At 36.8% G+C, this 16,331-nt stretch overlaps 1 protein-coding gene across 5 annotated transcripts in view; it reads right to left on the bottom strand.

The window, feature by feature from the left end:
* The window catches only part of NELL2 (neural EGFL like 2), a 406,132-nt gene that overhangs the window by 298,074 nt on the left and 91,727 nt on the right, over positions 1-16,331 (bottom strand). For all 5 annotated transcript variants that reach the window (XM_057299468.1, XM_034935992.2, XM_003825751.6 and 2 more), the window contains one exon: positions 10,747-10,897. In XM_057299468.1, the coding sequence (XP_057155451.1) occupies positions 10,747-10,897 (151 nt within the window). The remainder of the gene's footprint in view (positions 1-10,746; positions 10,898-16,331) is intronic.

Genomic DNA, 16,331 nt, shown 5'->3' with positions numbered 1-16,331 from the left:
CACTGAATATCTACATCTAAGTAGATACCTTAGATACCTACATCTAAGTCCAAAATGTCAATTTTTTTCTTAGGCAAGACTAAAGGGCATAAAAATAGAATATGTGTTTAATATAGTAAGGCAGATTAAGATGGAAATTTAAACACAGATGTATTATTATACCTTTCCAGACCCACAATTAAAAGATCAATAGGAAACTAATCAACAGTATTTGCATTTATGCCTATATGTAGTACTAATTGCAATACCAAATATTGTGCTGAGATAATCATTCCCTCACTAGAGTAACACAAACTCTCCAACACTCAAAGGAGAATGTTCAATAGCAAAAAGGATAGACATTTTTTCTTAAATGCAGTAATTGTCCAAAATTGTAGTAAATTTTGTTTCATTATATATAATGGACCACGAATTTCTCATACAAGATTTTCTTTTTCTTGAATTTTTGAATTAGCCTTCTCTTTTTTTATGTATAGGAAAAAAATTATTTCTTCACTATGTCATTAACACAATCCCACCCTTTAGAGACAGAAAGTATTGACTAGACTGCACATCATTTAAGAAAATTTAGTACATAAAAAAACCATAAAAACTTAAAGGCAAATTAAAAATATAGACGATAATGAATTAATATCCTTATTAAATGAAGCTCATTTATAAAAAAATATGGAAAATTGACAATGCATATACATAGGCAATTTATAAAAGAAGATATATGCATGGCCAATAAGCATATGAAAAGGTATTCAACCTCATCAACAAAGTGTTACTTCTCACCTTCTGAATGGGCAAACTTTTTAATCATTGTTGAAGAAAGTAGTTAAGTAGGCACTCTGCTGATGAGAATGCAACATATTAAAATCTGTTATGAAATATGTATTTCATATACATAGTATGTAGAAAATTACACATACACATACATATTTCATAAATATTCACCTATATTTGTTGTGTGTAATTGTATACATATTAAAATCTATACTTGAATCTATATCTATATATCTAGCCAATATCATAAAATTTAGAAGTACATACACACAGTGCATATAGAAAATAGCCATACTGGTTGATTATAGTCAAGGTCCATTCTAATTTGTCACTTTCCTGCTTTGGTTGTTTAGTGCCCATGGCATACTGATTACTATACATTTTGAATATCACCCATGAATACAACAGTATACTACATTTCAGTAGTAATTTTTTGCATTTGCATTTTTAAATGCATACATTAAAAAACTACAATATGAAAATCATGTATGTAAGTTTATTACTGGTACAAAAATAGACTAATGAAATGGAAGAGACAGCTCAGAAATGATTTTAATATAAAATATAAGATTATATTTCAAATGAGGGAGGGGGAGAGATACAAAAATGGTGTTGGAATAATTAATTATCTGTTTGAAAAAATGTTTAGAGCCTCAATTCTTAAGTACACTAAAATAAGTTATAGATGGGTTCAAGAGTAAGACAGGGAAACCATAAAAAAATTATATTTTTACACAGCAAGACTACCTGATCTCAGGATAGGAAAAACCATTTCAAAAAAAGAAAAAAATCTATGAGGAAGACATTAAGTGAAATAACAACCAAATAATAAACACATATAAAGAAGCAACATTTGAAATGCAAAAATCCTCTTAAAGAAAAAAATTAAGTGCTCAGCAAAGTCAGAGCCTCTAATGGCACTGCATTTAATTATAAGGCATCACTTACAAGAAAAAATACAAAATATTCCTGTCTAAAACATTATACTTAATAGGAATTTATACATTTGATGGATTTTGCTCTTTACACACACACACACACACACACACACACGCACGCATGCACAAAGAATTCTGGACCAATGACTCAAAAAAAAATATCCGTTCATTAACGACATCTCTATGAAACATGGTATTAGATAGTAAATCATCGAGATATGATAAGCTTCTGTCTTAAAGAAATCAGGAAGAGCTATAGACTCCTAAAATTTAGATGTCAATGTTTTCAAAAATGGCAAAAGGGAAAATAATAAAGTCACAAGTTCTTAGCAAAGCCAAAACAAGAAAGAACTAAAATTATAATCTCAAAAGTTTTTATTCCCAAGTGAAGAAAAGGTTAAAAAAGTTTTTAATCATTAGAAATATTTTTTAATGCTGAAAAGAAAAAAATAACTTTAAAAAAGTAGCAGACTGATCATTAAAAGTTACATGGGCCAATTATTTCTAATGAACAATTCACCTTTCCTGCCATTTATAAAGAAATGATATGGCAACACAGAAACGGGAAGTATGAAAAATTGCAAGCAGGAGCACCAAGTTGGTTTCCAAAACACAGTTTGCTTGCTCCTTAATGACAGTTGCTTACACAACAACCAAAATTCCAGTACTCTGTCCATAGGGAGTGAAGAGAGTAGATGTGAAGGAGCTACAAGATGGATGACACAGAAGGGTCTTGCAATGGCCTAAGATATTTAGGGCCTGATAACTGGATATGGTCAGAATAGGATGGTTGCCTGGAAATACTCTTGGTCCTCTGCATCCCCATCTAGGAGGAAAATACCCAAAATGTGTAATGAAAGTGAATATGGGCTGGTTAGTCTATGGGCTGCGGCAGCAGCAGTCAACTGATTCATTCTTTGACCCTGCAGAAACTGTGGACTGCTGACGGGAAGGGAAAAAAAATGTCTCGCTTCTTTAGTGTGAAACGGGGGATGTGTGCTCTATGGGATAACCTCTGTGTGTTAAAATGTGTATTTCTGTCCATCACATCACCTATATAAAAATTACGATGAGAAATTCCATTTGCTTGCTTTAATTTACTTTCTTTGATGAGCACCTGACCATGCCTACTTGGTAGTGATATATGTATGCTTGGCTACATTAGAATATATATTGTAACTTTCCTAATAATAAGGGAGGTATTAAAATACACAACAGAGATGTAATTTTGTGAGAGATAAACAATGATATAGAAACACTTCAAGAAAATAAAATCTAAGTAAAGTTTTTTAATTATGTAGAAATTGGAGTTTGAAATTTTAATTTATAAATCCTATTATCTTTAAAGTTATTTATTAAATAAAATGCAAGCAGAAAGTAACGAGTTTAGTAGCTTTTATGTCAGTCTATTAATTTCATCCATAATAAACAAAGTCATTTTTTAGTTCAGAACCATTAAGCCAAGCAAATATTGCCAGCAAGTTTAATTTTTACTTACTAATGTCAAGAAAGAAAAATGGCTCAATACATGACAAGCACTCACAAACATGAAGACACATTTTTTCAGCCTCGTACATAAATACATTTTTACTCACCCAGAATGTATAATTAAGAGGATAGAAAAATCTCATTTATTTCACCTGAAGTTTATTAATACAGAAGATGATGATAAACTACAGGACAGTTTTATATTTATTTGCAAAGCTATTGCCACAAATTATCTCCATGTATGCTATCTGCAAAGCATTCAAAGTCAGAAGCATAAATAATGCTTGGATATCAGCAAAATTCCTAATAAACCCCTTGGAACAAATTTGTATATCTAAAGTCCAAGATTATTTTAAATAAAGAAGAAATATTATAAACCACAGAACAGAATCTAGGCAACTACACCAAATCACACGAAGGATAACATAAGGATTTTATTTATCCTGAAGAAACTGCAGTTTTGTAAAACATGGAAGAAGGAAACAGTTTCTTTGGAATTTTCAATAAATTTCTTTTATTTTTACTGATAAATATACTTTTGCTTTTCAACAATCCTTTATATTTTTCATATTTCTCTTCTATGTTTCCTGTATAAATGGATAAGTGAATCAATATGTTAAAAATATTTCTCTATTCTCTATTTACCTTTCGAAACACAATAGTCAGAAAACTATAATAATGAGAGAACTCCTTTAATCAGCCTGAGGGTCTTAACTCTTTCCAACAACTGCCATATATTATTGTCTGGTTTTTTTTAGGTTATGCTGCTGATGGTGAACATACTGAAATGACTGAAGAGCCAAAACTCTTTTTACACTGTGCTCACATGAAGTTTGTGGCTTAATTTTTAATATCAGCCTCTATTTAAGGAACACCATTTGAAACCAGCATCTCAGGTTGGGAGGCCAAATGAAGCTTTGTTCATGGCACACCAGGGCACTGCTGATGGAGTTCCCGGGAGTTTCCTAATTATGCCACTTGGTTTGAAGCTATGTTTCAGTGCCAAGGTTTGACTGAAGCCCTCTTCTTAATTCTGCAACAGTGTGATCATCTGCCCTTCCTACTTTCGTCTTGCTTTTAGTTCACTTCAGATACCCTAGAATCCAGAGCATGCCCATTAATCCATATGTCCAAACCAAAAAAATTGTGTGATTAGATATCCAGCATTAACACCGTGGCTGAGATGTTGCCATATAGCTTATTACAGTTGTCATTATTCTCTAAGAACTGGACTTATAGCTGTTTTGAGGCAGTGGCTGCCAGTTAGTGAATTCCTCATGCTAGAGTTAAGGACATTTCAGGATGGATTAGGCACCCTGCATCAATATAGCAATTTGAACATTCTCCAAATCCTACCACTCTAGCTTGATGAAAACTTTGTGATGCCATTTATGATTCCTGATGTACTCATAATAACCTTTCTCTTCATCTTTTACTCATTTCTTCATCTACCAAATATTTATTTAGCATCTGTGTATGACATCATGACAGATGTAATGGAGTTTGCAAGTTTAATGCACAATCCTTGACAGCAGAAAACCTTAACATCTAATCAAAAATTATTGTCAACTATGTAAATATTTTACACAAACACACAAATTCACCTGAGAAAAGGATGAGAAAGCTGCATTCCACAGCATTAATGGGGTTATCGCTAAATGTCAGAATTATAGGCAGTGGTAAATGTTTAATAATTGGCTCTCTGTTCTCTAGAGACACAATTCTAAGCTATTGGTTCATGTGCCCATTTGTATCGGAAAGAGAGTATTTAAAAAGTATACAAAAATAAAGGTTCATTGAAAAAGCATATTTTTCAAAGCCCTATTTTGTAGCATCTGCTGATTTCCATGGAATAATTACTCATACCATGGCCTATTTCAAGCTACTAATGTCAACCGGTTCACAAAATTTCAGCCCCTAAAGCCAGTAGGCAAGCCAGCTCCAGCAAACCACTGACTGGATGAGCTTCATTTTCTTCTTTATACATATTTTTTTGTTTTTGAATGCCTTAATGATAATAGTGGCTGCCATCAGGGATAGAAACTGGGTCGCAGGGGACAGGAATGGAGTGCCTTTTACATTTTGAACTTTGGGATGTATTACCAATTTTTTAAGAAAGCTACAATTTAGATTTTTAAAAGTTAAATTATGTATTTGTTACAACTGTAATCAGAAGCAGTAAATGATATTTTAATGTCTCATGCAATTAACAAACATGTATACACATAAAATATTTAAATAACAATGAAATACATGCGGCCATAAAAAAGAATGAGTTCATGTCCTTTGCAGGGACATGGATGAAGCTGAAAGCCATTATTCTCAGCAAACTAACACAGCAAAAGAAAACCAAACACCACATGTTCTCACTCATAAGTGAAAGGTGAACAATGAGAACACATGAACACAGGGAGGGAAACATCACACACTGGGCCTCGCAAGGGGTCAGGGGGAAGGGGAGGGAGAGCATTAGGACAAATACCTAGTGCTTGCAGGGCTTAAAACCTAGATGACAGGTTAACAGGTGCAGCAAACCACCATGGCACATGTATACCTATGTAACAAACCTACACGTTCTGCACATGTATCCCAGAACTAAAAGTAAAAAAAAAAAAATTAAAGACATTATATGTTAGAATGCCAAAAAACTGGCACAAATTTTTTAAATACATTGGAAACTGATGTAGGAAGAAATTAATGTAAACTGGAAAGGTCAGTGAAAGCTTCCTGGAGATATAAGAACAGTTCTGAAGTACGTGCAGGATTTGAACAAGCAGAGAAAAAGAAAAAGGGTGACACATAGATGCCGAGCAGATAGGTCACTGTGCCTGGCTAGTATTTATACTCCTATCGCTTTACTCCATTACCACGAGTGCTGGAGCTACCATTCCCACAGTCTCCATCAGTTCCTACCTTCTCCCTCTTTAATTAGGCTTCAGAGCAGGCTTCCCAATAAGCTAGTTGTTCACTGCAAATAGCCCATATGGAGATAACACTGGAGTCAGGAACAGACATAAGGAAGAGAGAGCCAGTCTCACATCACCTCTAATAATAATATTAATGTTCATTTCATGTTTATTCTATAGCAGAGACTTTGTAGTCTAACTCACAGAGTCTAAATTCACAGAGGGATAGCTCAAGCTCTTGCTCTTGCTCAAGCTCTTGCTCTTGTGCTTTCTCCCAGGCAGGCAAGAACATGTGCTCAGAGGAAGTGTCACAATGCCACTGCCACCCCATCTTCCCCCCAGAAAAAACTAGAAAAATAAGCATCCTTCAGCAGGGCATGCAGAAGAGTTCTTACTATGGTGAACTAGAATGCACCCATTGAAGAGCTGGACCTGCACCTAATCACTGTCAGTTGGAAGTGACTGAGTTACATTGAGAAAAGCAATTTACATGCAATGTGGTGCGAAGGACACAGTCTACTTACCAGGCCTTCATATAGAAGGCTCCACTGGCTTATTGAGCAGGAAAACTTGGTTGTACATGACTGTCTTGCATATTACCAAGAAAGTGTCTCCAAAGGGGGCAGTGTTGCTTCAAAGACCTTCATACCTAGATGTATGTTATCAACATCACTGTAGATCTGCTTTTTCTGAAGTGACCAGCTAACAAAAAGTCCCCTGAACTTGTTCTCTAAGGACACTTACTACCTTGACCACAAAAGGCCATATGAGAAATATGTGTATGGTTTCAGTGCCAAGAATGGTTGAATTATCCTGATTATTTAACGAGGTTTTTATCTTTTTGTTTGCTCTGATTTGTATATGTTTCATTTTATCTTGTCCTGTAGATATTTCTATAAGCCACCTTAAAATTTTTGTGAAAGAAAGCAGAAAATAATGAAATAAGTGTTTAGGCAATGATGAAACTAAATAGATGAGTGAGGAAAAGCAAGATAACTAAAGAAAGATAGCTTCAGCAAGAAGAACAGGAAAAAATCCAATACAAGCCATAACAGAAGGTCTGTTGAGATGATAGAAGGCAATATCACAGGGCATTAGTAAAAAGACTCAATAATAAAAAGTGGGTTTGGGTTCTGGCTCTGTCAGTAACTAGCTAAATGATGCTGAAAAAAAGGCAATAAAGAACCTAGTTTAATGATCTCCCATAGACACGGAGAGACCAGATAGCACAGAGGTTCAGCAGGTGGGCTCTATAATCACACTGAGGGAAAAGCCTACTCCCATTTATTACCATGGAACCTTTAAGAACTTATCTCTAAGGCTTGTTTTTCTTATCTTTGAAATAAAAATAAGAGTGCTGATCTTGTATGATTATGAGAGGTTTGTGAATTTTTATAGCTAGTATTTTCAAGCACTCTATATGGATTTACAGAGGGGGACAATTGAAGTACAGAACAATTAAGTAATTTGTACAAGGTCCCAAAACCAATGAGTGGCAGAGCTATGACTGGAATATATGCTGTCCATCTCCAGGTCTACACTCTTAATCACTCTTGAATACTGATGATAAATGAACTAATCACATGTAATGCATGGAGCACAGTGCCTGGCACATGGTAAGCCTTTAATAACTGTTAGCTTACTCAGCAAATGAAAGTGCCTTACAAATCTAAATTATTTTCCACATCATAGAAAGATATACTATATCTCAAATATGATATTTGTTCAATAATAACATATCTAGATAATATCTACATAATTTATAATTTCATAGATAAATTCATAGACATTGACAGAGATACAACCATAGACTGAATAAGTAAAACAAGAAATTTCAGAAATAATATAAATTTTAAAGGTATAACTAGAAAACCTAACAGCTGAGCACAAATACTTATGTATAAGAAATATTCGGCCGGGCGCGGTGGCTCACGCCTGTAATCCCAGCACTTTGGGAGGCCGAGGCGGGCGGATCACGAGGTCAGGAGATCGAGACCATCCTGGCTAACATGGTGAAACCCCGTCTCTACTAAAAATACAAAAAATTAGCCGGGCGTGGTAGCGGGCGCCTGTAGTCCCAGCTACTCAGGAGGCTGAGGCAGGAGAATGGCGTGAACCCGGGAGGCGGAGCTTGCAGTGAGCCGAGATCGCGCCACTGCACTCCAGCCTGGGCGACAGAGCGAGACTCCATCTCAAAAAAAAAAAAAAAAAAAAGAAATATTCATCATATTATTATTTATTAAAATTTACAAAGTAAATGAGTTGAATACCCAAAAGTAAGGGGTTGATTAAACAAAATATGGCGTATCAATACACATAGACAAAAGGACTGGATTAAAATATGACAGAACTTCAACATTAGTCTTTTAGTAATATGATTGTATCAATTTTCCTATTTCTTTCTGTCAGTTTTCCAAATTTTTTCTACAACGAAAACATACTTCTATAATCTAAAAAAAAAAATATTATTTTCAATTGAAATAAATACATTTAAAGCCCTGCCTATAACTTTAATAAATCTACCTCACAGGAAGAGTAAGAAAGGATTTGCCTGACAGCAAACCACCTGATGAAGGTCAGGTATTTCAGTTGCCCATATCTTTAAAATGTTTCAGTTACTTAAAAAAACATTAAACTATTTTAAGAAGTATTAGGTGGAAAAAGTTTGCAGATTGCAAGAAGTCTGTGCTGGTCAGAGTGTGTACAGTTAAGGTGTTCGACCCTGGGAACCAATACAAACATTGACCATCTAGGACTCACAGTTGAGGGAAACAGACCCATTGAAATGCTGCCTGACAAGCCTCAGGAGGAGCAGATGGAGGGCCCTAGCACCAGTTAGCACAGAGACAGGAGCAGTAAGAAAGGAGGTAGCAGTGGCCATCATCTATGTAAGGGATGTCATCTGGAAGAAGGCTGGGTGAGTTCTATGTCTCTACAAACAGGGAAGTGGGAGAAAGTCACAGGGAAGCAAAATCTAATGTGCAAAATTAAGGGGAAATTTTCCTAGCATGTACAGGTAATCAGAAATACAACAGGTTGTTCTGCAAATGAACAATCTTGCTTTATTACATGTGACTCTTGTTGCCTGAAAGCTCAATGGACATGGGCAGAGACACACTGCTATAAACAAGGAGCTCACTGGATCTCAACCACATGAAGACAAGGCCTCTCCCTGCAACCAAAAACAGACTGAAGGGAATAGCCCAGTGAACCCTTGAAGATGGGATTGCTCCCTTTCTTGCTCTTCCCAGTTACCAGGTGAGTGTTAGGATGGCACCCTCCCCTCAAAAACAGGCCAGAATCTGGGAGGAAAGAAACCCAAGTGAAGGGCCTGGGAAATTATCCTTTGGAGCTAAAGATGTAATTAAATGGGGCCTCAAGCCCCAAGAGCAAGCGAGATAGTATGTCCCTAGGAACCTTCCTCACTAAGTCAGCCTTGCTATATTTTGTTCTCCACATAGATTTTCTTACGTTTGCTCTTTAGTATTTGGTAAAGATGTGCAAAGTCCCAGACTGCCTCATCTGCAATAAGAGAAACCAAATAAAGAGATTTATACCCATGCTTGGACAGGATCATTAAAGTTTTTATATAGGTAAAGCATTTTATATGTATAAATTCTTTAATCCTCACAACAACTTATGAAGCAGTATTATTATCCTCAATTTACAGATCAGGAAATTGAGATACAGATCTTAGGTGACTTCCCCAATGTCCACAGATAGTAAGTGGTGGACTTTCCCAGAACTGTGGTTATTCTTTCCAGAAGGAATCATCTTAAACTATTTGGTATTACTTCATAGCAATTTATGTATATGTCAAGTATCATGAATGACTTTCTTCTTCTTCCTCCTTTCCCCCCATCCAGAGCTCCTAATCCTGTCTCACATATGACAAAGGCTGGAAGATAGTAGACACCATTTTTATACAATCCATGTCCAAGAATACAGCTGTAACTGCTGCAAACTATGAGGTAAAAAAGGAAGTTATCTGTCAATGATTACAATTATACGACTATTAAACTCTAAACCCAGACAATTTTACAAAGCATTAGAATATAATATTTTTGTGGATAACTATTCACAAATTAAGAAGTATGTTTGGCTTTAAAATTGAGAAATATGCCTCTTGAGGAATTCAGTAATTAATAAATCTGTTTTAGGAATAGCAACTTCTTACTAACCTGAAAAGCAGCAGCTCCTTCTGCTTTTAGGCAATTACTTTCAATTACCTGTGTTTGTGATTTTTGTAAAATGTAACAAAACCATTCTATCTTAAACCAATCTTTGTGTTGTTGTTGAGACGGAGTCTCGCTCTGTTACCCAGGCTGGAGTGTAATGGCACGATCTTGGCTCACTGCAACCTCCAACTCCTGGGTTCAATCAATTTTCTTGCCTCAGCCACTTGAGTAGCTGGGACTACAGGCGCGCGCCACCAAGCCCAGCTAATTTTTGTATTTTTAGAAAAGACAGGGTTTCACCATATTGGTCAGGCTGGTCTTGAACTCCTGACCTCGTGATTTGCCCACCTCGGCTTCCCAAATCATAAAGAGATATACAAGAGAAGAAAGCTTTTGTTTACTTCTCTTTAATATATTCATTTAACCACATATAATGAAAACACAGGAAACTCCAGCAACCACATTTACCTGTGATCCAAGTGGTGAATTGAGAGAATAACTCCTGAATTTAAGTGGGTCTGTTTTAGGGTCACCAAAATAGTAAATTCATGTTTATTTCTCAGCTTCTGAAAAAACTGTTCAGCTGTAGCAGTGGATGCTTTTATGCTTCTGGGAGTATCTAAAAAAGAAACAAACATATACTAAGAATAGTAGAATTTGATTTTATGAAGTATCTTTTACATGTAACATCTTTCAAAAAACTTTATCAAGTTTATCAGTAGCAGCTGATAAATACTGAGTTTCAGATTCTTGGTAAATTATTTTTCAAAAAGACTTTATGCTATATATAATAACACAGGACAATAAAATCACACATGAATTACTGAACTTATGTTTCAGGAATCTTTTTTCAAAAATGTCACCTTTGAAGCAAAGAATCAAAAAACCTTACTTGGGGACGTATACTCCCAAGTTTTCTCTACACAATTCCTATATTCTAGATAACACAGCAACATCAGTGTCAACAATGAACAAAAAGATGTGCTTCCTAGAATAGGACCTAAACAACCACACTAGAACTATTTAGCTTTTCTGACACCTCATGACAGAAAACTGGATTTAAATCTATGTGCCACCCTCCACATTGGTTTCTTCAGCCAGAAGGTTTGCTATAAATAGATTTTTAAAAGATCATTTAAATTAGTCACTCTCAGCCTTCTGTGCAGTGGAAGAGGCATTAAGATCAAATTATCTCACCATAGATATTGAAAAAAAGAAAACATAGAACTTAATTCCCATTTCCTCCCCAGGCTTAGAGAAAGCCTAGCCAAGGGAAGTTTACTTAAGAGAGGCAAACTTTTATCCTGAACTTCCACATGTTTTAGCCTTGTACTCCAACCTCAGGACCCAGATTATATGGGGAAACAGATAAGGATAGAAATGCACTTAGGTTTAAAAACCTATCATTCAAGCAATCTGCTAACTGAGCATAGGCTCTCCTATTCACAGTGTACGCAAAGAAGATTGACGAGAGATAGACATGTAGTTTGTATTGTGATCAAATTACTCTCCTCTTTCCTATGCTTGTCTAGATAAGTAGTTTTCAATGGAAGAACTGGCATTTAGAGAGGACAATCCTTCTTTGTGCAGGATTGTCTCATGCACTGTAAAACATTTAGCACTCCTGGGTCCCTGGCCAACAAATGTCAGTGGCACCCAATGCCCAGGCTTTGCAACAACCCAAAGTACTCCCACACACTTCCAAACATTCCCAGGGAAGCAATGCAGCAGAAACTTAGTTGGGAATCACAACCTTGATGAAACAGAAATTATAAAATTAATCCAAATTCTCCACCTTTCTAGGCCCACGATTTTACATAATGCTAATGTAATCACCTGGTCTGAGTCCATTACTGAGAATACACAGACATGGAGAGCACACAGACCTTGAGACACTCGTATAATAGAAGAAGGGACACCTAATGTGATACAATGAAAGAAATGCTCTCAGAGAGGTAGGTACAAAGTGTTAATGGGTCAGGGGGGAAAGTAGCCAACAGAATCTGAAGGGAAGGCTCAATAAGTAGATGCAATTTGATCAGGAGTTTACCAGGTAGAGAAAAGAGGGAAAAGCATACCAGACATAGGAAAAGCTTGTGAAAAAGCAGAGATACGAAAGGGCATCACATAGTGCAGTGAGCGAACAGCAGACATTGCTGGATGGGGCTGGGGAACTGGATGAGGCAGGACCCTGCAGGCCAACTTAATGAGACACCTGCTGTTTCCATCACCATTATCAATTTACTCTCTCGGTTTAAAACAAAATAAAACAAACAAACAAACAAACAAAAAACTCCCTATTTGCCACTGAGAAATGATCCCTCCCCACTCTCAACCCTTGACTTCCTCTCTGCTACAATTGGTCATGTGACACAGACCTGACCAATCCGGGCATCACCTATCCCTGTGAACAGTAATCAGATCAGGAACAGGCACCTAACCCAAGGTAACGAAATCAGACTTGGGATAGTTGTTCAAAGTTTTACAAAAAAGAAACTCTCGTGTTGCCGAAAAGAAACTTCAACATTCTCATTCAACATTCATAACTCAAAAGCATAAGAGTAATCTGAAACTTTTGCCACAATCAATGCAATAGTTTCTCTCCAGGCTCTATTACAGATAAGACAGGCTGTGGAGGAGATTCCACAACATTCCTCTTAGCTCCAAAATTTTTTGTTTCCTCAAGGAAGCATGCAAAATCTAATTGAGAATGATTTCATCTAGTGTTAACTTTTAATTCATTCTAATTTATACAGAAGTGAATCATTCACAAACTACATTACTTCATTTTAATTTAATAGATAAAAGCAAACTGAAATTAAATTATAAATATTATGCTTCTCCTCTTTTCAGGCAGGTAGAACTTCAGCAGCATCCTTTGTCTTGCAGAGCAGGATGATAGATGGGGATGCAAATGAGAGAAATGGAGAAAGGATTACAGTGAATACACAAATGATGCTCAGACCCTCAGAGAGGTTCAAGGATGTGGCCCAAAGAGATAGAGCTCTTACAGCAAGAGAAAAGGAATTTGGAAATATGTGGCAGCTGCCTTACAAGATGAAACTTTAGAGATAAGATGCTCAAAGAAGATTCTTAGGCTGTTTTGTTGTTTGGTATACACAGAAGAACTTTATTAAATGTCTATATTATTCACTATTGCTTTTGGAGTTAGATTTGTGAACAGAGCTGAGAGGCTATATTTTGTTCACTTATTTTTTAATTTTGTTCTGTTTTCAGATGAAATGACAAGTAAAGATTGGCCTTAAGGTAAAAGAATGAAGAAACTAAAAGAACAGATCAGATTTGAATATTAGTAAAAATGTACATCACTATGGTTGAAAACATGGTGAAGGAAACTGTAGGTGAAGGGAAACTATCAAAAAAATTGATCAATCTGCATTTTGAAAAAAATTTCTCTAGTGGCCATGTGGAATGGTTGCTTCAAGAAAGAAAAAAACTGGAAACAGACCGCTTGAGAAGTCTGGCAATTTGGTAATTATTAACTTATACAGGTTAGATTTCACATATTTTAAACATCATATTTTGACATCCCTAAACTACCTTTCCCAAATCAAATTGACTTTCTTTGGCTTTGACTAGACTAGTAATAGTGATACTGCGCTATTAGTGTTTGCACTACTTGTCAGGCATGTTGATGAGGGAAGGTCCAAGGGAACTCTGAGGTAGACGGATAATTTGTATTGGGGTGCTTAATGAAGTGCTTAAGGAGACCCACACAGCAGAACCATCCTCCACCCCACCAGGGTGGTAGATGGGGTGCTATGAGGACTCCATCCAGCTTAAACTTGAAGCTCATTCACTCATGCAGGGTCACAATTCAGGACAGGACCACTTACCCTATTCAACCTCTCCTCCCAGCCCATAGTCTTCCTGTTTTGCTACCTCTATGGGGATGGGATGGCTTGCAGGAAGGAGGGACCCTCCAGCATGAACAAAGCCAGCGGAAGCCCCATTCTGCTTATGCTACAGGGATAAGAACAATAATATTCTTTTTTTTTTTCATCCTGACTAAGTTCATTGCACAAATGTTTAAAAATGGGCTTGCATGAGCCTCCCACCTATAACGGAGAAAGAGACAGTGTGGAATGCCCGTGGGAGAGAGAAAACCCAGCTTGATTTACCATAGCCTCAGGATGGTCTCCTCACCTGGTGCCCCAGCCCAGAAGCCCAGGACACAGATGAAGATTTTTAAGTTTCCTGAATGTGATACAGAGAGTACATAGAGGAAGTTTAAGTCATGATTGTATCATAGTTTTCGGTTCTCTGTCCACAGAACACCGTTTGCTTCCAACCCTTACCTCACCCTAAAATATTTAAACGTATTGTTCCCCCTTAAAAACATGTTTTCAAGAATTCATTATGTCCAAGTCCAGGAAGGACTTGATGAGGGCCTAAACTTTGTAAGTGGCATCAGAATAAACAGGAGGGGTAGGATTCAGGATATACGTAGAAAGTAGAATCTAGGCCGGGCGCAGTGGCTCACGCCTGTAATCCCAGCACTTTGGGAGTCCGAAGCGGACAGATCACGAGGTCAGGAGATTGAGACCATCCTGGCTAACATGGTGAAACCCCGTCTCTACTAAAAATACAAAAAATTTAGCCAGGCGTGGTGATGGGCGCCTGTAGCCCCAGCTACTCGGGAGGCTGAGGCAGGAGAATGGCGTGAACCCAGGAGGCGGAGCTTGCAGTGAGCCGAGATCGCGCCACTGCACTCCAGCCTGGGTGAGGGAGCAAGACTCCGTCTCAAAAAAAAAAAAAAAAAGAAAAAGAAAGTAGAATCTAAAGAACTTGGTCACTAATAAATCACATGCAAAAGGTAAAAGAAAGGAGGCAAAAGGAATCCAGTTGACTCCAATGTTTCCAGCTGCAGAGACTTAATGAAAGGAAATGCAGTGGAAGCCTGATGGTACCCAAATGGGATTTCAGTTTTAGAAATAGTGATTTTAAAATGCCATGTAACATACATGTGGACATGTCCAGTAGAATGCTAGCACTCCAGAATTTGATATGAGAGAGGTTAAAGTTGACAATATAGGTTTAGAAGTCACCAGACTGTGTTACCTAAAGTCATAGGCGTGCCTGAGTAAATCACAGGAGTCACAGGAATGAGAGGAGGATGGAGGGATGGACCACAGAAACACTAAGTCAGTAGCACAGCAGGGGCAGCATATATAAGCTTTATAAATACACACACACACACACACACGTATATATATTCTATAATGCTGCACATATGATACTATACAAATTTTATCCTGCAAAATTGTGTAATAATATATTTTTCCCTTTTGAACTCATGTTCCATTTTGTTCTCACAAAGCCCTGGAGACTTGATAGCAGCAACAATTACTACTTCCTTTTTTAAAATAAGCAAAAACAGCCATGGAACATTTCCATGTTCACCCCAAAACACCAGCAGATAGAGGTATAATGGGGATGACAATTTCTGGGCCAGTATTCTTTCCACTAAATTGTACTGCTCCTGAACATGGCATCCTTTATCCATGCCTAATTGCCAGTCACAAACAAATGCAAATAAGAGCGCACCAACACAGAAAATAATTCAGAAAAAAGTAATTATATAAGATAACATTTTTAGTTCTTTAAGTAAGTAGGTGAGTAGTGATTTTAAGAAAGGTCATTTTACTCATTTGCATTTCTGTTTCCAAATTTGTAAAATTGGCATTCTTGCCTTATATTTTCATCTCAAGGATTACATAATGTTCAGAGAGACTCTGAGTTCCCATGATTATTATGATAAGACCTAATTCTGACACTGACCATTAAATCAAGTCAAAGAAACTACCACCCAATAATTAATTTTACTTTATTTCTATTATCATTAAAGTTTTCAGAATTAATTTTTTTTTTTTTAGACAGAGTCTTGCTCTGTTGCCCAGGCTGGAGTGCAGTGATGCAATCTTGGCTCACTGCAACCTTCGCCTCCCAGGTTCAACTGATTCTCGTGCCTCAATCTCCCAAGTAGCTGGAACTACAAGTGTGCACCACCACGCCCGGCTGGTTTTATTTAT

This window comes from Pan paniscus, chromosome 10, assembly GCF_029289425.2.
Source record: "Pan paniscus chromosome 10, NHGRI_mPanPan1-v2.0_pri, whole genome shotgun sequence".
Taxonomy (NCBI): Eukaryota; Metazoa; Chordata; class Mammalia; order Primates; family Hominidae; genus Pan; species Pan paniscus.
The sequence above is the reverse complement of the archived record's forward strand: the minus strand, read 5'-3'. Positions and strand labels throughout refer to the sequence as shown.